Genomic DNA, 23,626 nt, shown 5'->3' on the forward strand with positions numbered 1-23,626 from the left:
CTATAGTGTAAAACATTTTGTGTGGCATTGTTTTTGTTATATGCATGCTTCCCATATGTGTGTGGTTGTGCATTAGAGTCATGGTTTTGTTGTCAAAGGATAGCTGCTGTCATCCAGTAGCCACCTTTGTTGTGGTGGCTGAAGTAAAGATAGCACAGTGACCTGCTGCAGAATGAAGGCATTATGATTGATCCAGGATACCGGACACCAGCCTGCATGATACAGGGCATATTGTTACACACTAGGCCATTTTGAGAAAGTGGATTAGTTAAGTATGATTTCCCTTTCATAAACCCATGCTGACTTTGTCTAATCCCATTAATGCTTTCCAGGTGTTCTGATACCATATCTTTTATAATAGACTCTAGCATTTTCCCCATATTGTTGCACACTAGGGGACTTTGAGAAAAAGGAATCTCTTTTGGTTGCAATACATCTCAGCATGCTGTCGGTGGCACAGTGCACCAGGATCCTACAGTCCTCGAGGAGCCATGTGTTCAATCCGCCTGCTACTCTTTGGCAAAGAATAGTACTTGTCACCCAGTAGCAACGCTTTGGTTTGTAGTGGTGGCCCAAATACAGATAGCACAGCTGACTGCCGCAGAATGAAAACAACATGACTGCTGCCAGGATACTGGGAAATGGTCCAGAGTGAATGAAATGTATTCAACTCTCTGTGCAAAAGAGCCTCATTAGCTTCCCTTATGCAACAATGGATGGCAAACTGGGAGATGTTGCAAATATTGCCAGCTCAAGCCTGGTAAGAGCCAGAAACACAAAAATTCTTGGCCATAGTCACCTTACCAAAGAGCAGCAGGCGGACTGAACACGTGGCTCCTAGAGGACTGTAGGATCCTGGTGCGCTTTGCCACTGACAGCATGTTGAGATATATTGCAACCAAAAGAGATTCCTTTTTCTCAAAGTCCCCTAGTGTGCAACAATATGGGGAAAATGCTAGAGTCTATTATAAAAGATATGGTAACAGAACCTGGAAAGCATTAATGGGATTAGACAAAGTCAGCATGGGTTTATGAAAGGGAAATCATACTTAACTAATCTATTGGAGTTTTTTGAGGATATAACTAGTGGAATAGATAAGGGAGAACCAGTGAATGTGGTGTATTTAGATTTCAAGAAGGTATTTGATAAGGTCCCACTTAAGAGGCTAGTGAAAAAAATTAAAGCACATGGGATTAGGGGTATTATATTGGCATGGATTGAAAATTGGTTGACAGACCGGAAACAGAGAGTGGGAATAAATGGGTTTTTTTCCGGATGGCTGGTGGTGACTAGTGATGTACTGCAGGGATCAGTGCTTGAGCCCCAGCTATTCACGATATATATAAATGACTTGGATGAGGAAACCAAATACAATATTTCCAAGTTTGCTGACGACACAAAACGGCGGGGTTGTGAGGAAGATGCAAGGAGGCTTCAAGGCGATTTAGACAAGTTGTGTGTGTGTGGGCAAACACATGGCAGATGCAGTATAACGTGGATAAGTGTGAAGTTACATGCTTCAGTGTGAAAAACAGGCAGTATTATTTAAATTGTGACATATTGGGAAATGTGGATGTAGAAAGGGACCTGGGTGTCCATGTAAACCAGTCAATGAAAGTAAACAGGCAGGTGCAGCAAGCAATTAGGAAGGCAAATGGTACGTTGGCCTTCATTGCAAGAGGATTTGAGTTCAGAAGTAGGGATGTCTCACTGCAGTTATACAAGGCCTTGGTGAGACCACACCTGGAGTATTGCATGCAGTTTTGGTCTCCCTACCTAAGGAAAGGTATACTTGCCATAGAGGGAGTGCAGCGAAGGTTCACTAGGCTGATACCAAGGGATGGCAGGACTGTCGTATGAGGAGCGATTGGTTCAATTGAGTCTGTATTCACTAGAGTTTAGAAGAATGAGAGGGGATCTGATTGAAACATATAAAATTGTAACAAGGCTAGACAGACTAGATGCAGAAAGGATGTTTCCCCTGGCTGGGGAGCCTAGAACCAAGGGCCACAGTCTCAGGAAACGGGGCAGGCCATTAAGGACTGAGAAGAGGAAACATTTCTTTACACAGAGGGTTGTCAACCTGTGGAGTTCTCTATCACAGAAGGCTGTGGAGACTGGGTCACTGAGTATATTCAAGAAAGAAATTGATAAATTTTTGGATGTTAGGGGCATCAAGGAGAAAGCAGAGAACGTGGTAATATGGCGTTGAGATAGAGGCTTGAATGACCAAATGGCCTATTCCTGCTCCTAGTTTCTATGTTTTCAATGCTTCACAATCGCTGGCAATGCTATCCTTGTCCTGCTCTGAGGTTGCAGTTGTGGCTGCAGCATGTGGCAGATTTCAGTGAGAACACCCTTCCTGAAGAAGAGACGAGTGATACACTGTTCCTCAGTTAGGTTCAGATATAAGTAAATTATGCCCTGAACATGCAGGGCAGCTCTGCCTCTTGCTGAGCTGCTTTCTCCCCCTTCATTTTCTCCATCTTCCAGCAGCTTATTTTGCTCTGTTTTACTGTTGCTTATTTTCCAAGTTGTCCTGTATTCCAAACAGACTACTGTATCTGTATCTCAAAGCAAATGATTTTTGCAGAATGCTTGAATCAGGTCAAAGTCTTACAGCAAACTCCACAGTGCTTTTTTTTTTGTTTTTATGCATTCATGGGATGTGGACGTTGCTGGCTGGGCCAGCATTTATTGCCCATCCCTAATTGCTCTTGAGGAGATGGTAAGCTACCGCCTTGAACCACTGCGGTCCCTGTGGTGTAGGTATGCCCACAGTGCTGTTAGGGTGGGAATTCCAGGATTTTGACCCAGTGACAGTGAGGGAACAGCGATATATTTTCAAGTCAGGATGGTGAGTGGCTTGGAGGTTAACCTCCAGGTGGTGTTGTTCCACGTGTCTGCAGCCATTGCCCTTCTAGATGATAAAGGTCGTGGAATTGGAAGGTGCTGTGTAAGGAGCCTTGGTGAGTTCCTGCGGTGCATCTTGTAGATGATACACACTGCCGCCACTGGTGTGTCGGTGATGGAGAGAGTGAATGTTTGTGGATGTGGTGCCAATCAAGCTGGCTGCTTTGTCCTGGATGGTGTGAAGCTTCATGAGTGTTGTTGGAGCTGCACTCATCCAGGCAAGTGGGGAGTATTTCATCACACTCCTGACTTATGCCTTATAGATGGTGGACAGGTTTGGGGAGTCGGGTAGTGGGTTACTCACCGCAGGATTCCCAGCCTTTGACCTGCTCTTGTAGCCACAGTATTTATATGGCTAGTCCAGTTCATTTTCTGGTCAATGGTAACTTCCAAGATGTTGATAGTGGGAGATTCTGCGATGGCAATGCCATTGAATGTCAGGGTGCGACAGTTAGTTTTCTCTTGTTGGAGATGGCATTGCCTGGCACTTGTGTGGTGTGAATGTTACTTGCCACTTGTCAGCCCAAGCCTGGATATTGTCCAGGACTTGCTGCATTTGGACATGAACGGCTTCAGTATCTGAGGAGTCATGAATGGTGCCCAACATTGTGCAATCATGAGTGAACAAACCCACTTCTGGCCTTATGATGGAAGGAAGGTCATTGATGAAGCAGCTGAAGATGGCTGGGCTGGGGACACTATCCTGAGGAATCAAGGATTATGGGGAAAAGGTAGGAAAATGGAGTTGAGGATTATCAGATCAGCCATGATCTCATTGAATGGTGGAGCAGACAGGATGGGCCGAATGGCCTACTTCTGCTCCTACGTCTTATGGTCTTATAACTGAGATAATGGACCACCAGCAACCACAATCATCCTCCTTTGTGCTAGGTATGACTCCAACCAACAGAGAATTTTCCCCTGATTCCCATTGACTCCAGTTTTTCTAGGGCTCCTTGATGCCAAACCCGGTCAAATGCTGCCTTGATGTCAAGGGCAGTCACTCTCACCTCACCGCTTCCTGTAGACTTCAGTTTTAAATAACTGTGGAACCACCAAACACTTTTATAATTGCAGCAAAACCCAGCAGAAAACAATAAGAAACTAATCTATAAGTAGTGGACAATCCCTTTAAATAGCACTGCTTGGGTTCTCTGCTGCTGCTGAACACTTGTTCAGTTGTGCGAGGTTAAGAGAAGGCAATAGCTGAAGCAGTGAGTTCCAAAATGGCAGTGCTGGCATCAAATCATGCTGATTGATGTCACAATTTGCCTAATCTGCATGCTTCAGGCAGATGCTCCCTCTGTGCATACTAGCATCCTCACCAAAATGGTACCTGACATGGTTAACCCCAGAGGTGTGTTTGCTCACTGCAAAAACCATTCTGGAGACAAAACAGCATTCTAAATGTTGAAAATCCAGGCACAGTGGAGCTTCATTTTGCAGTTGATGTTTCCCCTTGAGGTTAAACTAAACCTAGCAGCCATAAATACAGGGTAGTCACTAATAATTCCAATAATGAATTCAGGAGAAATTCCTTTATCAGAAAGTAGGAAGCATGTGGAACTCAATACCATATGGAGCAATTGAGGCCATTAGCATGATGCATTTATGGGGAAGCTAGATAAGTACATAATGAGAAAGGGGTAGAAGAATATGCTAATAGGGTGGCAGGAGCTTGAGACAGGTACAATAACAGGTATAGACCAGTTGGGCTGAATGGCCTGTTCAAATGCTGTAAATTCCATTTAATAAATTTCTGTGTAACTTGCTTTTATTCATTTGAATAAAGGAAAGAGAGCCTTCAAATTTCTGTCACAAGTATTTTAGCCTGAAATGAAAAAAACTTCATTGCATCATTCTAGTTCACGAATTTTTAATTTAAAGCTCAAGTTATGAGCTGAACAACATTTTGAAAAAACAAACTGCATAAGGTGTGAAAGATAACCTTATGTGGTATGAATGTGTGTTGCTTGAAAAAATGCTATTTGTATTCAGTTGACCAAAATGTGCACTGGCTGTTATTAGCAGTCAACATATTCAGACAGGATTTGAGGAAGCTTGAAACAACCCAGAAGTTGAATACAGTCCCCACACTAACTGCACCCACACCTATGATGTGCAACCATCTATGCTGGGCACTTAACAATAACCATTTTTCATCACCCTAGAAGCCAGCTATTTCAGGCGGACTCAACTGTTCAATATGCTCTTTGCACCTCATTAAAATGTGATTACCTTAATTATGCCTCTCAAACTTCCCATTTTAAAAGCAATTCAAAGCAAACTTTTTGTCTTGTTTCTGTATTTAGCTGTGGACTTTCAAACACCCTTGAAGAGTGACCGTAAATTTAAAAGTAGATAAAAACGCTTTGAATGCAGAGCTCTTAAATACTATGATCCCAGTACCATTATTTTTTCCACAGATGCTGCCAGACCTGCTGAGTATTTCCAGCATTTTCTGTTTTTATTGTACCATTAGCACAGTTTAATCATTGTATATAGTTTTTGGTGCAGCTCGTCTTGTCCTTTCCCACAGGAGGGTAGCTTGAGGATTCCAGGACCTCTGCCAGACCACTCCTCAATCTTCTTTTTCTTGGAGAAAAGAACCTCAGCCTCTTCAGTCCCTCTTGATATTTATAATTTGTCAGTTTGGTATCATCCTTGTAATCATTATTACACCTTTTCCAGTGACCCAAATCCATTTTGTAAAATGGAGACCAGAACTGTTCGCAGTACTGTTTGTTTGTGTGTGTAGTCTAACCAAGGTGCTATAAATGTTTAACATAATTTGTCTGCTATTCAATTCTATTCCTCTAGAAGTGAACCTCAGTCTTTGTTTACATGTTTATGGCCTTTGTTAACTTATGCTGCTACTTCTAATGATTCATGAATCTGTACCTCTAGATCTCATTGCTCCTCTACCCATTTAGATGTTTATTTTCTCATGAATATGTGAGCTCCTACTAAAATGCCTCTCATTTATTATCCTGAAGGTAAGTTGCAATTTATATGCCATTCTATAAGTTTACGAACGTCTTGTATTTTGTTTTGGTCGGTCCTTCCTCAGTTTCAATTGTTAACCTTCTCCGTCGACCACCTACCCCTCCCACCCCCAACCCTATGTACAATTTCGAAATTGTACTTCTGACTCCTGAGCCAAACTCATTTATTGGTGAATGACAGTGGTCCCAGCATTGTTACCTGTGAAACACTGCTTCCCACTTTCTGCCAGTCCTTAATCCCACTGGCTCAAGTTAAAAGCTAAAGCCACAAAATTTGGTTGCGTAACACCCACATTTTCGGAGTTAACAATGCCGCTTGGGGTCTAAAATGGCACCCTACGCACACTTCTGGCGTTGGCTGCACCAGCCGCCATTTTGGTGAAGTCATTAATGCGGCACTGGGAGCATGTCAGAAGTGTGCAGAAAAGGCAGAACGTGACATCACTGCGTAAAGCTGATCTGACTTAGTGATACAATTTTCAACCCCAATCCTCCAGCTGATGCTCTTTCTTAACGTCACGCAATTGAACATGTCTTCAGCAGAACCTTGAAGTTCACTCTCTCCACTGTTGTGCATTGTCACGCTACTCGCAGGTCAGGCACACCACCCCAGCCATGTCCATCATCTGATCCAGTCAAAGTGCACCTCCCCTTTAAGAGATGTAGATTGACTTGACCTCATACCTAGCCTCTTAAAATTTTTCACCCCCTGCTCAGGCATGCAGCCACTCAAAAGCATGCTTAATGCTGGCTGCACCTTGCAAGCATGTAACTGAATAGGCAGCATGAATTTTGCCTGCAGCCCGCAGTGAAATAAAAGGATTAATTGTACATTGTGATTCCCACACCATTTCCACAACCTAACTCTTTCATGTTACTTACTGATACTTTAAGGAGGTGTAACCCCAGGAGGTTGAATTTCTCTATTTTAAACTGGAACTCTTTCATAATATACATGTGTTTACAGTTACTTATTCCAATATGCATTTACGCTTGAGGATTCCAGGACCTCTGTCAGACCACTCCTCAACCTTTTTCTTGGAGAAAAGGACTTCAGCCTCTTCAGTCTTTCTTGATATTTATAATTTGTCAGTTCTGGTATCATCCTTGTAATTGTTATTACACCTTCTCCAGTGACCCAAATCCATTTTGTAAAATGGAGACCAGAACTGTTCGCAGTACTGTTTGTTTGCGTGTGCAGTCTAATGAGGGTGCCATAAATGTTTAACATAATTTGTCTGCTTTTCAATTCTATTCCTCTAGAAGTGAACCCCAGTGCTTTGTTTACATGTTTATGGCATTGATTGACAGCAACATCCATCTTCTGTATCTAAGCTCATCCACATAAATGGTCCAAGTTTCACAAAACCCTCAAACTTCTTCCTGTTCTCGTGTCTTTATTCAGCTGATTTACTACAGATACATTGTTCCATACCTTTCAAAAATGTTGTGAACCACAGGAGCCATAGAACAGATCTTTGTGGAACACACTGGTTATTGTACTCGAGACAAACCATTTGCACTTTAATTCCAATCTCTCTCATTGCTAAGCCAATTCGCAATCCATCTGAACAATGTGTTATCTTTTCCACGAAGCTTCAACATTTCTTTGCAGATCAATGACGTTTAATTACTTCATATTGATTAAGCATATTTGATAAGAAATTATGGGGTTCCTTAAGGATATTACAATTAGAGTTAATATTCTTGGAAGTTGTTTTCTAATAATGTGCTTTATAAAAAGATTTAGATCAGAAGGGTAAAATCATGAAATACAGTTAAACTCTGATAAATGCAGGAAGTATTCTGCTTGAATCAGGTTTTCTATGAAAAGGAAGGCAGGATAATCAGATTGTGAATCTTGCACTGTTGCCCAAGGAATAAATTAAGCCTGCTGGCACTCACTGTATCAAAGCACTGAAAAAAAAATTAGTTTCCCAAAATGTCTCACTGGTTAAAGGCAGATTCGGCAGAAATCATTTGCATTCATTACGCCGAGCATTAAAAGTTGTGTAATAAATTTTGCATCATAGGTGCTGACAACGCTCAAGTTTATCAGCCAAGTGGTCACTCTCCCTGTGTCTAGACAGTGTCATCATCCCAAATGGTCACTCTTCCTGTGCCTAGACAGTGTCATCGGTATTATTCAACTGTAGGTGACATCACAGCTGAGTTAGGCCATGTCTTCCACAACATCCACACATGCACACTTAAATGTTTATTTCCACCTTGTGCCTGCCCGCCCCCCCCCCCCCAAATCCCCTGCACAAGACCACTGAGGTCTTACAACTGATCCTGGCAGAGATCAACTAACCTAGCAGAACTTGGGATAGAACTCTAAATCTTCCTGATCTGTATGACTTAGTTCCACATTATTCAGCCAATGGGAGTGATTGGCAAGGGGTTAGGCTGTTGGAATTATATACCTGGATTTGGTCACTTCCAGTAGTACCATCAAGTATCATTATTTGCTTTCTTTAAAACAGTTTTATCTTATGAGAGCCACCAACGGATGAACTATTTCTTACCCCATAGTCCACGATCAACTGGTAGAAAAATGGGGAGGAAACTTGAAAAGATCCATCCTTATTTCAGTGGAAGTGGAATACTTTACCAGATCAGTATACTAACAAAAGACCATAATGAGGTTTATACATTCTCTCTGCCTCCTTATCTCTCTCTTATTTCTGTTATGGGGCCTGCTTTCCTTGCCAACCCTGAAAATGGACATGGTTGTCATCTGCAGTGATCTATTAGACTTTGCCATTATCCAAAAAATGGTTCCTTAAGAATCATATTATTTTGTTTCCAACTACAGAATGGAGACTAATGTTCAATGTTATCATTTTTCCTTTTTGTTAACTTCCCAATGTCACAATAAGCCAATAGGCAGGTGTTCTTTGGGATTGTGAATTACTTCAAAGAGTGTATAGTTGGTGAGATAGTAGTACTAATTACACATTCATACACATTATCGTTGAATATTTTCAATTGTGAGCCTTTAATAACATGCCAATCTAACTAAGCAGAGTTAGCTGCTCAGTGATGTAGTTTATGCGTGTGGGATTAAGGGGATTCAGTATTTTTTTTCTTTTCTGGATCTGACAAAACAAGCTGCTGATCACAAATTACTTGCAGATGAGGCACTTCCACTAAATAAAGGAGAATATGTATTTGGATTGTCCTGATATGGCCCAGTTCCTTGATGGTTGAGGAGCATAATAGGCCAGCCTCATCTGCCCATCCTTGCATTTAAATATTGGTACATTGCATAGAAGGAAGAAGTGTAAAAAGAAAGAGAAATATTCTCACTTCACGTGAAAGGTGAAGGAATTGATTTTAAAGATTAAATCAGTGATATACTTGGCCTTGTAGGATTTTCATTCGGACAAGATTTTGCAACTCTTAAGTCTGATGTATTAATCAAAAGCAAAATTCTCACTAATTATATTGACTTTGCCTTTACAGTAACATTTTATACTATAGCAGTTATCAAAAACAAACTTGGTTTCCAAATTACTTGTGTTCTTTACTTGATACAATCCATAAAAAAAGCAGCCTGCTTGATCAGTGCTGCAACCACCACCTACCAGTCACTCCCTCCATCACCAATGCACAATGGCAGCAAAGTGTACCCTATGCAAGATGCACTGCAGCAACTCACCAAGGTTCATTTGACAGTACCTTTCAAATCCTTAAACTCTACCACCTAGAAGAGCAAGAGCAGCAGACTTATGGCAAAATAAGTCACCGCCTGGAATTTATCCTCCAAGCCACACATCATCCTGACTTGGAAATATTTTGCCATTCCTTCACTGTTGCTGGGTTAAAATAATGGAACTCCCTTCCTAACAGTACTGTAGGTGTAACTACACTAGATGGATTGCAGCAGTTCAAAAAGGCAGTTCACCACCACCTTCTCAAGGGTGCTTGGGATAAGCAACAAATGTTAGCCTTGCCAGCAATGCTCACATTCCATGAAAGAATATTAAAAAATACACTGACGAGTGACTTTATCCACAAGGCCACCAAATAAGTACATCAAACACCAGCAAATTAAAACCCTCAAAACAAGTAAATCAAAATGCTGCAATTTGTTGGCTGGATTTTCTTGACCATTGCATAAATTCTATAGTATATTCTATCATTTCTTTATAGATATTTTTCTTTTGATTTTTATGTAAATTAAAATAAGAACACCTATCTTCTCACAATAGTAATTTCCAGCAGAATGTAATTTGTTGTTTTCTGGTAGTGAAACTATAAAGATACTTTCCCTAACTGAAAACTTACTAATATGTCTTTATAGTTTCTTCACTAATATGGAAATAATATAAAGCATCTAACATTCCCTCACTATTAAGTGAATACTGTACAATTGTTTATGACTCTGCCATTAATATAGAATGCCTCTCTGCAATGTACCTTCACTAAAGATTATACTCTTTTATGACTCGCTGACAGAGAAACTACATAAAACACCTCTCTATAATGCATCCCCTTCGCAATAATATTTTATGACATTTTTAATGATTCTTAGTAAGGTAGCAGTTTACAACTGCTGCATCAATAATGAAACCACTTAACAAACCTAATTCGAGAGCAAGGTGTTTATTGGTCCCTAGGCAGGATTGCATGGCCAGGTTCTAGAGAATTTTGGACAAACGTACAAAATATCTAACTTGAAGTTTACTAGATTTCTTAACATCCCTTGAATATTTTACCTTTTTGTTTGTTTACCTCATTAAGAACTAAAAGAAATGATTAGCGGCCATCTGCAGTTGAAATCGTTCTCTTTCTCAATCTTCAATGGAAAGCCATGATTACAGCACATTGCAATACGGATGGAAAATGGTACTCTTTCATTCCAATGAGGCACCCGTCCTAAGGATATTTACTTTCTGTAAACCAAATGACTTCCTTCTCTGCTGTATCATTCTATGATTCTATCATAACCAGTATAGAAGATAGTGCACAAAAAATAATCTCGATGCCCCTTGAATGGCAATGGGAAAATTGAGCCGGGGCTTAAATGTACTATGGCATTCTAGTCTTCCCTATGACAAAATGTACTTTTTCAGCCAAATTACTCCTATTCTCAAATCACTTGGTTGATGGACTTATACATGAGGAATGGTTACACGCTTGAAATATTGTAGAGCCGTCATCACACACAGAACCCTGCTTGCCTGATTATTCAGTGTCTTCAGAATAGGAGGAAAGAAAAACTCAAAACAAAGTTGTACAGAGCTTCATCAGCTGTTCTCCATGTGATATGAATGAGTCATTTCATGAGTTCTTCATCTGGTTTTGTCGAGTCATCTCAACTGTTCTTCGTGTGTTAGAGTTCCACACTTCTGTCACTCTTTGCATGAAGAAGTATTTCCTAACTTCTCTCCTGAATGACTTGGTTCTGATTTTAAGTTTATGTTCCCTTGTCCTCGACTACCCCACTGGCAGAGTAAGTGTCTCTCTATCTACCCTACCAATTCCTTTCATAATCCTAAAAATCTCAATCAAACCACCCCTTAACTTCCTATATTCCAGGGGATACAAGATTAATTACGCCTCACAATTTAACGCTTGAAGCCCTAGTAACATTCTAGTGTATTAATCCTTCTAAAGCCAATATCTCTTTTTAAGGTGCAGTAACTAGGGCTGTACATAGTATTCCAGAAGTGGTCTAACCAGGGATTTCTATAACTGAAGCAAAATTCCTCCCCTTTATTATCTAGCCCTCTGGTTATAAAGGCCAAAATTCCATTAGCTTTTTGATTATTTTTGAGCCTCACAACTTCATTTTAATGTGCATACAAGGATCCGTAAATCTTTTGGACCTTTACTGTTTCTAGCTTTTCACCATTTAAAATACTCGAACTTTCTTTCTTGGTTCGAAATAGATGGCCTCAAACTTAAGTGTGCTGAAACCTATCTGCCACAGCTTTACTCGCTTAGTTAAGCTACCAATGTCTCTTTGTAATTTCTGTTCCCGATTATGTTGTGTAGAATGCCATCTATCTTTGTGTCAATGACAAAGTTAGATATATGTTAGGTTATCTAAGTCATTACTAAATATAATGAATAGCTGAGGCCCCAGCACAGATCCTTGTGGAACACTGCTAGTTACTTTGTTCCAATTGGAGTATATACCCTTTAGTCCTTCTGTCTGTCTTCTATCTTTTGCTTGGCAAATCTACTAACCAGGTCAATAATTTGCCTTTAATTTCATCAGCTTTAATGATATCGAACAGTCTTTTATGTGGAAACCTAATTATATCGAACAGTCTTTTATCTGGAAATTCATTTTGACTACATCCATTTACATTCCCATGTCCACCACTGTAATTATTTCCTCAAAAAATTCAATTAGGTTCATAAGATGTGACCTACCCTTTACAATTCATGCTGGCTCTCTCCAATCAGTTCAAATTACCCTAAAACCTCAGTCACTCTGCCCTTATTTATAGATTCCAACATTTTCCCCACAACAGATGTTAGACTAACAGATCCATAATTTCTTTTTTTAAATGATGGAGTTATATTTACAATTTTCCAATTGAAAGAAACAATTCCTAAAGCTAGAAAATTTGCAAGATTATGGCTAAAGCATTTACAATTTCTTCCCCTACTTCCTTTACAATCCTGAAGTAGAATCTGTCATTCTTTAGTGATATTTTTTTTCTAATGTTGTTTTCTTGCTTAAGTTAACTTTTCTGAGTTTCAATCCTAGATTCCATGTGATATGATGGAGGCATCTCAGCTGGTCATGTGTAGTTAAAGCACCGTAGGTGTTTCTCACATGTTGGCTATTGTTCATGCAGTGTGAATGAGGAATTGCAAGTGTTTTCCTTGTCAGTTACAGAAAACCAAGAAGATGCAAAAATGTGCACTGCATCACTTCAAATAATAGTAGGAAAAGTTGATGATGAAAACATTGCTAGTTGCGCTAATTACACGTTGAGTGGTGAAAATAATTGCAAAACCAATTAAGCGACTAGAACTGTTTTATCTTTTGCACTAAAATACAAATAAGAAGGTATTGGAATAAAATATACTACATCAATGATCTTACCCTAATAAGTGAAAATTGACTGATTTGAAAGTCAAAATTTGTCCCTGTTTCTGAACAAAACAAAAACTCTTGTAGTACTGCAATTTGCATTCTGAAAGCCAAGGAATTGAGTACACGGCTAGTAGATATACTACTAGCTAACAGATACTGTTTAGTTATTTCAAATGTGCATCAGGATTATGTAAAGTTTAGGTACAATATTATTTACTTCGTTGAATCTCGAACATGTCTTATGTGCAGCTTTAAATGTCATTTTCCAGAATGTAATTAATTGATTATTACCAAATGAGTACGTTGTTGGATAAGCCGAAAATTGTTTCTCCCTGATAGTGTTAAACTTGAGTTTGCGACGAAAGAGTATGCTCCAAGTCCTTGTATTCAGTGGTCTCTCTTATAGCTGTACATGGGTTTTGTTATATATTTGTGGAGTAATAGTCCAACTGGAGTAGCTAATACTGCATGCTTGTGTGGGTTAATTCTATGAGCCAATTCCTCTCATTTTGGGATGATCTCTTTTTTCTGGGGAAAAAGCTAATTCATAGCAAACATCAAAATAAGATGATGTACTTCACAGGGGTAACAGAAAATCTGCAATTTTGTTTTTCAGATTGGAAATTGGCAGCAGAGCACGATGAAGAAAGTGAAGAGAACCCTGCCAAGTCCACCACCTGAAGAAATAATACATGGTAGTGCGCCAATTCATCCACAGCTATTTGGAACCTCCCTGCCTCGTAAACGGGGAACCCTGCCTGACCAGATCACTCGTGATAAACTCCTTAAGGATATCAGCCATGAGCTGGAGAAAGTAGAGCAAGAATCAAACAAACTCCAGAAGAAACAGGCAGAGCTTGATGAAGAAGAAAAGGAAATTGATGCAAAGCTGCGTTACATAGAACTAGGAATCAATCGTAGAAAGGAAACCTTTGTCAAAGATCCAACAAAGCGAGATGGGGGTTATGTGCGGGGCTTGGGAGAAGACCGGGACTATATGTCAGACAGTGAGGTCAATAACATCCGAATATCTTCGTACAACAGCAACAATGTCTTAGCTAGGCCACATACTGCTCCAGTTAATCAGTATTCTGAATTCTCAATGACACAGCATACAACCACATCATCACAGTATCCTCCATCACAGACCACTCCTCAAGGTTTGACGAATTACCAACCTGCAGGTTATCAGCCACCCCACTACCCAGTTCCAAACGGTTACCAGTCACAAAATAATTTTCAGCCTCATTCTGCCCTGCATTCTCAAAACACTTATCAGCCACATGCATATCCACAGAACACAAATTACCAGAGTGACAATAGTTTACAAAATGCAACTGGATTCCAACCACCTAACCAATACCATGCTCCTACAACCTATCCAAATCAGGCTTCCTTCCAGTCTGGTCATAATGTTCAGTATCAACAACAGGCAAATATCCCGGCACAACATCAGAAACCAAGGCAGACATCATTAGCAGATCTTGAACAGAAAATACCCACCAATTATGAAGTAATTGGTAATCCAAATGCAATTATTTCTGCAACTCCAACTGAGAAAGTTTACACAACCACAACAATGAGTAACAACTATGATCAGTACAAGAATGCAGAGATGAGAGTTGCTGATAGTGGAAATGCAATAGAAAGTCCTTCAACTAACTATTCAGCTGACTCTCTGTATGCAAGCTTAGAGCACAATGTTTCTCGCAATTATGTCATGATTGATGATATCAGTGAATTGACCAAAGAGAATACCTCAGCAACAGAAAGCCAGAAAGTAGAGCAAACCCCTCAACATAGTAATTCAAGGCATTCAAAGGAAAAGAATGACTTCTCAGAGACAACGAACTCTAACAGAACCCATGCTTACAATAAAGCTGATGATGAATCAGAGGAAGATATGTATGACCTCCAGGTATCAGACCATCGAGGGAAGAATGGATACCAAAGGAATTTAGATAGCCATAGCAGAATATCAAACTCCTCAAGTGGATCTTCATATTACTATGCAGATAACAATCAGAGACATTCCTCCCGCACAGACAAGCACAACTCTCCTTATGGGTCTCAAAAGCATTCATCAAAACAACTGGCTCCTGCTGTAATATCTGCCAAGCGCAGCAAACACAGAAAGCAAAACATCGAACAGAAAATCTCCAAATTTTCACCTATAGAAGAAGCCAAAGATGTGGAATCTGATTTTGCTTCATATACTGTCACAACTTCATCTTCAGGAAACAATGTGATCCTTAGGGCACAGAAACTTCAGGATGAGATAACATACGGTCTCAAGAAAAATATTTATGACCAGCAGAGATATTCTGGTCATGGTAGTAGAGAAGCAATGGAAGATTCTGAGAGAGGGTACAGCAATGGCAGCAGATCAAGGTCCTCCTCAATGCATGGAATGGAAAAATCAGGGAAAGAAGCAGCCAGTCCAAGAAGTAAATCTTATGAAAGAGACACCATGGAGAGGTCTCAAAAGATGGGATTGGGCCATAGTCGAGGGCGTGCTCCAATGAGGGCACAGGCCTCTGAAGAGGAAAGCCCTTTGAGTCCTATGGGAAACCAGATGCATGTGGCACGGGCCACTAGAGAACCACTCCCACCAAATGTTGTGGACAGCAGATCTCAATTTGGTTCCAGCCACTCCCTGCCTGATGTTCAGGATGTCAAAGAGACATCACGTAGTCATACATACAGAGAGGATGATGGTTATGTCATGGATGATATGCACTGTGCTGTGTCTGACAGTGAAGGTAAAAAATATCACTGGTGACCTCATCAACTTAACATAGATCATTTCCAAAGCATGTTCAGTGCAAAAGTTTTGAACAGAAAAAACATCTTTTCAACATTGTAAATAAGTGCATGTATGAAACAGACTTAATTCTTACAAGGTTAAAGCCTAATTGATTGGCATGTGCCTTTACCCTTTTGTATGCACTCTTTTTTAACATTTTTAGCATGCTGCAAAGCTCATTGTTTCTGTTGGTGGTATGTTTGTTCAGTGATGTGTTTTTGTGGGTTTATTCTGTTTGTCAAGTAACTTATCCTGGAGCTCCCTGCATGTGGCAAGCTGCCTGCATTGAACCTTTGCATGGCTACAGATTTGATACCACACACACAGCTGGAGAATAGAGTGACTGTAATGTGTTTTTGGTTTTTGAAGCCTACCACTTGGGCCAAGAGGAGACAGACTGGTTTGAAAAACCAAGGGAGCGTTCCAGACATTATAGTGGTCAATCTTCATCACAGAGACGCAGTCACCGAAACCACTCGCGCCACAACTATGACGAAGCACCAGATGATTCATGGCAGCCGGCAGAGCGCTCACAGTCACGATATTCCTCAAAGGATCATCAGAAACAGCCTGCATACCAGTATGGAGAGCCTGGCCGACACTCTTCACGCCATGCTGCTGAGGAGCCTTCCCGGAAGTCATCAAGGCAGCATCCAAAAGAACAGCATCGCCAAGAATCCCGGCAATATTCTCAGCAGCCTTCACAAAGAAGAAGCCAACAAACCGAGCAGAGATCTCAACGAGATCCTCACTTGGGTTCTGCTGAGTGGACCCAGCCTCGATCATCATCCGGGCATCACCCGGATGCTGAGCTACCACGATCACAGAAACACTCGCAGCAGCAGCAGCAGCAACAACAACAACAGGCAGCTAGAAAACAATCAGAACCACTGCCTCCGCAGCAGCAAGTTCGGTCACAGCACAATCAACCACCACCATCGCGGCAGAGTCATTCACAGCAGCAGGTACGACAGTCACCATCTCAGCAAGTGCGGCAGCCATCATCGCAAGCGCAGCAACGAGCACCACCCCTGCAGCAGCAGCAACCACGCCAACCTCAACCACAGCAACAGGCACGGCCACCACAGCAGCAACAAGCACGGCCACAACAACAGCAACAGCAGCAGCCAGGGCCGACCCAGCAGCAGCAGCAGCAACAGGCACAGCAACCGCAACAACAGCAGCCGCAGCAACAGCAGCCACGGCAACCACGGCAGCAGACTCTTCAGCAACCTGCAGCCCAGTCCAAGCCCCAGCCCCAGCCCCAGGCACAACCGCCACAAACCAGGCCTACCACCAGCATGGTAATGTTTTCATGGTTCTAACTAATTATCAGTATTATGAATGTCCAAGGTATTTCAAAGATGGATCATACAACACAACTTTTTTATGGCTTTTTCTCTATTTTGTCCCTGTTTCTCCAAATGTTGACTCTTCATGTCACGTACTATTCCACAGATGCTGACAGCTCTCCTCTACCTCACCAAAGTTAACATTCATAATGTGTGATCCCACACATTGAGTATTGACAGGCTATTCCAATGTGGAGGCATCACATCAAGCCCAATTCTGTGTGCTACACATATCAGCTGACAAGGGTTACTGCTCTGGGATCAGGAACTATGGCTGGTCTTTCACCCCCCTGATTGAGGGATGCAACCTAATTATAGTGCTGTTAGTGCTGCCCTAGTCAGTTTCAGCCAATTCAAATCCGGCACCAAATCTGAGTCTTTTGGTTTGAATGGCCCCTGGATATGATATTTCAAATGACTTTTAAATTTAAAAGAAGTTTTAAAAATATTATTTCCTCAGAATCTAAAGTATAGACTTTATTCAGCTCCCAGAAAAGCATTCAATCTTTAAAATAATTTTTTATGATTCCCTTCATTTTTCCTTATTGGAGTCATTTCCTGAATACAACACTTTTTACATGTCTCTGCTGGTATTAATTGAAATGCTGGCAAGCAGTAATTGTTTTCAGGTTGCCAAAAAGTGAAATTTAAGTAATTGGTAAGCGAAATGTGGCAGCCCAATTGAGGTTAGAATTTAATGATTGAAACTGATTTGGGTCTGTACAGGTTAACATTGATTTGAAACATCGACCTGGATTCAGGAGTGGTAATGAGAGTGAAAATGGCATTGCTCACCATCATTACTCCTCTGAAACATGGTAATTCAGAAGTCATTGAAAGTGCTACTATGTGCCTCCACAGGATGCACTGTAGAGGAAGCCCCCAGAATGCTACCAGTAAGCAGTCAGTGAATTAACAAAAACTTCCACTTTTACACTGTTTGTCTCTCTGTAAATACCTTTAAAAAGGTACACCCTGTTGAATGAGGGATAACTGGGTTTTAAAGCAGTGTACAAATTCCATAGTTACTGCAAAACACCCTTACTGTCCTTGAAAAACTACTTCTGTCTTTGTGGACTATCCAATTTCAACATCACAATTAAAACCGCGCATTTAAATTTTTTTTTTTAAGTTTATGGTACATTAGTTTCTGTCTTAAACCAATCATAGCCAGTTAGTCCCCTATCTGTCACCTGAAAATGTAAACTTTAAAATGAAGGATGATCAGCAATTTTAACTTCCCAATTTGCCGTCTGAGAGAATTCGTGAATGTGATTGCTGCTTACCCTTCTTGCTGTCATCACTGCTGCTAGATTCCTGAAGATCCCCTTCATGTCATTGGGAAAGGACAAAACCACACCACAGAGGTGGCCAGAACTTGGTGAGCAGCTTTCTTCAGGATCAGCAATGACTGCTGTTGCTTTGCCACTGATGGCAAAATCCAGCCCAGGAAGTTCTAAGTAATAATTATCTCAGGCTGAGTTATAGTGCAGGCACTAATTTGATTGACAGTTTTATCTGTGCCAGGAGGAATCAGTCATATAGATGTTATTGTCTTGGAGGTTTATCTAGTGAAAGGTAGTACTCTGTTGCACACAGACTCACTTTGTATTTGTGCTTTTCATAACATCTAACTTTTATGAGCTATCTGGAGCTTAAAGTTATGCATATAAAGTAACATAAGATTGTATCTCTTCTACACACATAAAAGCAATTGTTTAAATAAATTGATTATCAGCATTTGCTTTATAGTAGAACTGTGCGGTACCAAAACCAATCCATGTTCTTTTATAGCTCCTTGTCCACCTGTTATCTAGGACCCTTAATGGTTTCCTCATCCAGGTGCATCAAATACTTAATTTTTCAGCCTGCCTCTAATCACAGTTTTCATCTTTTATGACTGTGCCATCATTAGCCACTCCACATGTAGGTAGCAAAAACAAGCAAGAGATATAGAATAATTGAACTACAGGAGAAGGTCATTTGACCCATTGTGTCCTTTGTGCTGGCTCTCTGTAAGAGCTGCTCAGCTAGTCTCGATCAATTGCCTTTCCCCATATCCCTGCAATTCTTTTCTCTTCAGCTAATTATTCAATTTTCTTTTGAAAGCCACAATTGAATCTGTCCCCTATCACACTCTCAGGCAGTGCATTCCAGATCCTAACCACTCAGTGTAAAATGTTGAATTAAGACGAGAGGCATGTACAAAGCGTAAGAAGCCTAATTACAAAAGGTCACCTGAATATTGCATCTGAGTCCACTTGACTGGAAACAGAACAGGCAGCAAATAAAGAGAAAATGCAGTAAGCATGCTTTGAACGATGTGCTTGTCATGAGACAGCTGTGGCACCATGCTCCAAATGCAAAGCTGGATGATACATTTTCCTCTCTTTTACACACATCAAGATAAAAACCACCCAATAGTGTTTTTTTTTAATGATATCAGCGCCAAAGCATATTGATTAGCAGTTCAAAATTCTCAATCAGTTCAGGACTTTTTTTTATCTTTTCATGGATGTGAGCATCACTGGCAAGTCCAGAATTGTTGCCCATCCCTAATTGTCCATGAGAAGGTGATAATGAGCAATCTTCTTGAACTCCTGCAATCCACGTGGTGTACGTACACCTATTATGCTGTTGGAGAGACTGTTCCAGGTTTTTGACCCAGGATGACAGGGATAAAAAAACATTAATCTGCAAAGCTACCAATTTTATCCCCTTTAGGTAAAAAAAGGAAAGGTGATAATTAAACAGGAAAACCCATCCCCAAAGCAAGTCTCCATTGACAACAAGATAGATCGACTATAGAAGGTGCTCAACAACAAGATACTTCCAGAACATGTTGAGTTGTTCATGAAGGGTATAAGCACAACAGAATGCCCCTCTTTCTCAGGATTCAGTAATGCCAGTGGGTTGTGTAAGCTCCCATTTATAATCAGAAAATTTGTTATGTCCCAAGCTTTTATAAACCTAAACTCACCTCCCTTCACATTCTCTCCCAGGCCAATTTGAGCATCAAGTTGTTCACAGTCTTTCATTCTAATTGCCACACATTTGCCATACCATTTAGGGCAGCAGAAATCATGACATCATCTTAATGCACCATGCAGACGAGTCTTATCATGGAAAGATAATTTGGGATATCTTTCCTCGCTTCACTGATGCATCCTTGAGTCAGGAGAATCTTGAATTAGTACTGACCAGATTCTGTCATGACTCTTCTTGATGTTAGAACATCAAGTCAGTCTGATAAGGGAAATGGAAGTTTATCAATATGTAGCATGCCACTTACTGGATGTCATTAATATAGGACGGTTTTCCTTGACCCACTCTCAGACAATATTTGATTATATCCAAGCTAACGTCACTGTTAATGAGTTTAAGGCTGCAAACCCATGCCTGGTAGAGACCGAGGTTGATGATGCTGTGTTGACCTCAAACTCAACTTTAAGCTTCTAAATAGGCCAATGAATTTGGCATAAGTGACAATATTACACATGTGCAAAGGACTGTGCAGAAGCTCTTAAGGTGTCCTTGATCCTTCACTGTATTTGACCCCATATTGCAATACATGTAACATCAAGGTGAACTTAATACTTAATAGCTCCGGCTTGTTGAAATTTAGTGGGATAGCGGTATCAAAACAGAATGATGTCATTTGACCACTAAATCACTAAAATTGATAAATTTGTAATTGTTTAACATTAAAAGTTTTGGAAACACTTCCTGAACCTTAAAAAAGTGGCAAAATAATTGGAAGTACAGATAGTAAGTATGCTTCTGCCACTATGGAAATATCTGGTCCATTGAGTAGGTCAGGATGTTATTTGCAATAGTAGGGCAGGGCCCGACTGTACAACCATGGAATCCCAGCCACTCAAACATATAGATAATAATGAACAGAAGGGAAGAAGGCCTGTCAGTCCATCAAGCCCATTTCTTCCTGTGTTCCGCCTGTAATGGATCTTTGTCAAATCATTTATTTTTCTGGCAAAAGATTATGGGAAGTTTTTTGTTCCTGTCTCCTTTAAAGGAAAATCAAGTGAAGTCCTGGGGTACCATTTTTCATCCTACTTTACACATCCTTGAGATCTCAGCAGTTTAGCAAACAAATAGAATTTGATATTTCCTATCTAAATGTATAACCTGAACCATAAATCCCATTCCTAACCAGTTACTCATCAAGCTCTTTTTAAAAGTGTTAATTGACACAACATTTATTGCTCACTGAACCTTCATTTAGTTGCCTCGGGTTTTGGGGTAATGGCCAGTGGGTGTTGACTCTAGATCAAAGGGACTTCTCCAACACTAGCCAGCCTCTCATTTTCCACACTCCATTAATTTAAGTTTATTCAAAAATCTGCTAGCTGTCCAGTTCACCCATCACCCTTGTGCTTACCCGTTAACCTACATTAGCTTCTGGTTGAGCAAGGTGTTAATTTTAAAACTCTCATCCTTGTTTTCAAATCATTTCATGACCATGTCCTGCCCCTCCCTATCTGTGCAATATCCTCTTATAATTTCTCCAAGATATCTCTGATTCTCTATTTCTGGCCTCTTCAATTTTCATTGCTGCACTAATGAGTCAACCTACAGCTGCTGAGTCCCGAAGCTCTGGAATTTACTCCTTACACCTCTCTGCCTCTTTGCCTCTCTTTCTCCCTTTAAGACACCCCTTAACACCTACCTCTTCGATCAAGCTTATGGTCATACGACCCAATATCTCCTTATGTGTCTGGTGTCAAATTTTGTTTGTAAAGACTCCTGTACAATGCCTTGTGAGGCTTTTCAATGTTAAAAGTGCTATATAAATGCAAGTTGTTGTCCCCTAAAATTGGGTTAGGAATACCCCTTCATCTGGGAATTGTCTTGTTCAAGAAATCTCAGTCAGTTGGGTTGTGATTTGGGAGTTGAATCAGGGATAGGGAACAAAAAGGGGGTCTTGGACCCGGGTCAGAAATACTGCTGCACGTTACATGGATCAAGGAACAGCATTGGGAATTGTATTGGCATCAGGAAATGCGACTGAGAATTGGTTGGAGTGAAGGACTACCAATGGGCGTTAACTCAAAGATGGACAAAGCAACTGGAAAATGAACTGTGGCACAGATTTAAGTTATGAGGACAGGTTGCATGAACGAGGCTTTTATTCCCTTGCTGATAGAAATTAAGGATTATCTAATTGAGGTATTTAAGATTATAAAGGACTTGAAAGGTTAAATAGAGAGAAACACACAAGTGAGGGGGAGCCCAGAGTAAGGGGATATGTCCTTAAAATTAGAGCAAAGCCATTCAGGGTGAAGCCAAGATAACAAAAACAGAAAATGCTGGAAAAACTCGGAAGAACACATTGTTTCACACACACACTGGCAGAAATCTAGAATTTTCCTCTCAAAAAGCTGCAAATGCTCTGTCAATTCAAACTTTCAAAACTGAGATATTTGTTTGGTGAGGGTATGAATAGATATGGAACCAAGGCAGGTGAGTGGATTTAAGATGCAGATCAGCCATAATCTAATTGAATGAAGTCATTCAGCATTAGGAGATGTGATGGGATCTCTACCTGCTAAAATGCGCTGAGCTCAGACTTTGTCAGCACTTAAGCACATCTGTGTCAGCAGGGACCCTACCAGTACCTTAAATATTAATCTACCAGACAAATAATATGTGCATGTTTCCTTTTCAATATGCGTCTCAAGGTAAATCATTTTTTGAATGTTTGAGTTACACAATCTTATAAGTCTCATATTGTGCCACTAAAGGGTGTGCAATAGACATGTTACGTAAGAATTAGGAGTTGAAATAGGCCATATAGTCCCTTGAACCTGCTCCGCCATTCAGTAAGATCATGGCTGATCTGATAAAAAAAAAAACAAAAAAACTGCGGATGCTGGAAATCCAAAACAAAAACAGAATTACCTGGAAAAACTCAGCAGGTCTGGCAGCATCGGCGGAGAAGAAAAGAGTTGACGTTTCGAGTCCTCATGACCCTTCGACAGAACACACGTTCTGTCGAAGGGTCATGAGGACTCGAAACGTCAACTCTTTTCTTCTCCGCCGATGCTGCCAGACCTGCTGAGTTTTTCCAGGTAATTCTGTTTTTGTTATGGCTGATCTGATGTTGTCTTCAATGCCACCTTGAGTTCCCCATAACCTTTAACTCCCTTATACTTCAAAAATCTATCTGTCCCAGCCCTGAATATATTTGATGACTTAGCTTTCACAGGTCTCTGGGATAGAGAATTCCATAGATTATTGACTCTCTAAGAGAAGGAATTCCTCATCTGCAGCTTAAGTAGGTCAAACTGTGCCCCTAGTTGTAGATCTCCTTACTAGAGGAAATATTCTCTCAGCATCTATACTGTCAAGCCCCGTCAAAATCTTATATGTTTCAATGAGATCATTGATTTTTCTGAACTCCAATGAGTATATGGCCTACCTGCTCAATCTTTCCTCATAGGGCAACTCCTTCATCCTAGGAATGAG

General features: G+C 40.5%; 1 protein-coding gene across 1 annotated transcript in view; it reads left to right on the forward strand.

Moving 5' to 3' along the window:
- The window catches only part of LOC121279999 (protein bassoon-like), a 382,622-nt gene extending 365,509 nt beyond the window's left edge, over positions 1–17,113 (forward strand). Inside the window, exons 8-9 of the mRNA XM_041191629.1 lie at positions 13,599–15,744; positions 16,158–17,113. Of these exons, the coding sequence (XP_041047563.1) occupies positions 13,599–15,744; positions 16,158–17,113 (3,102 nt within the window). The remainder of the gene's footprint in view (positions 1–13,598; positions 15,745–16,157) is intronic.
- Positions 17,114–23,626: the final 6,513 nt, after the last annotated feature.

This window comes from Carcharodon carcharias, chromosome 7, assembly GCF_017639515.1.
Source record: "Carcharodon carcharias isolate sCarCar2 chromosome 7, sCarCar2.pri, whole genome shotgun sequence".
Taxonomy (NCBI): domain Eukaryota; kingdom Metazoa; phylum Chordata; class Chondrichthyes; order Lamniformes; family Lamnidae; genus Carcharodon; species Carcharodon carcharias.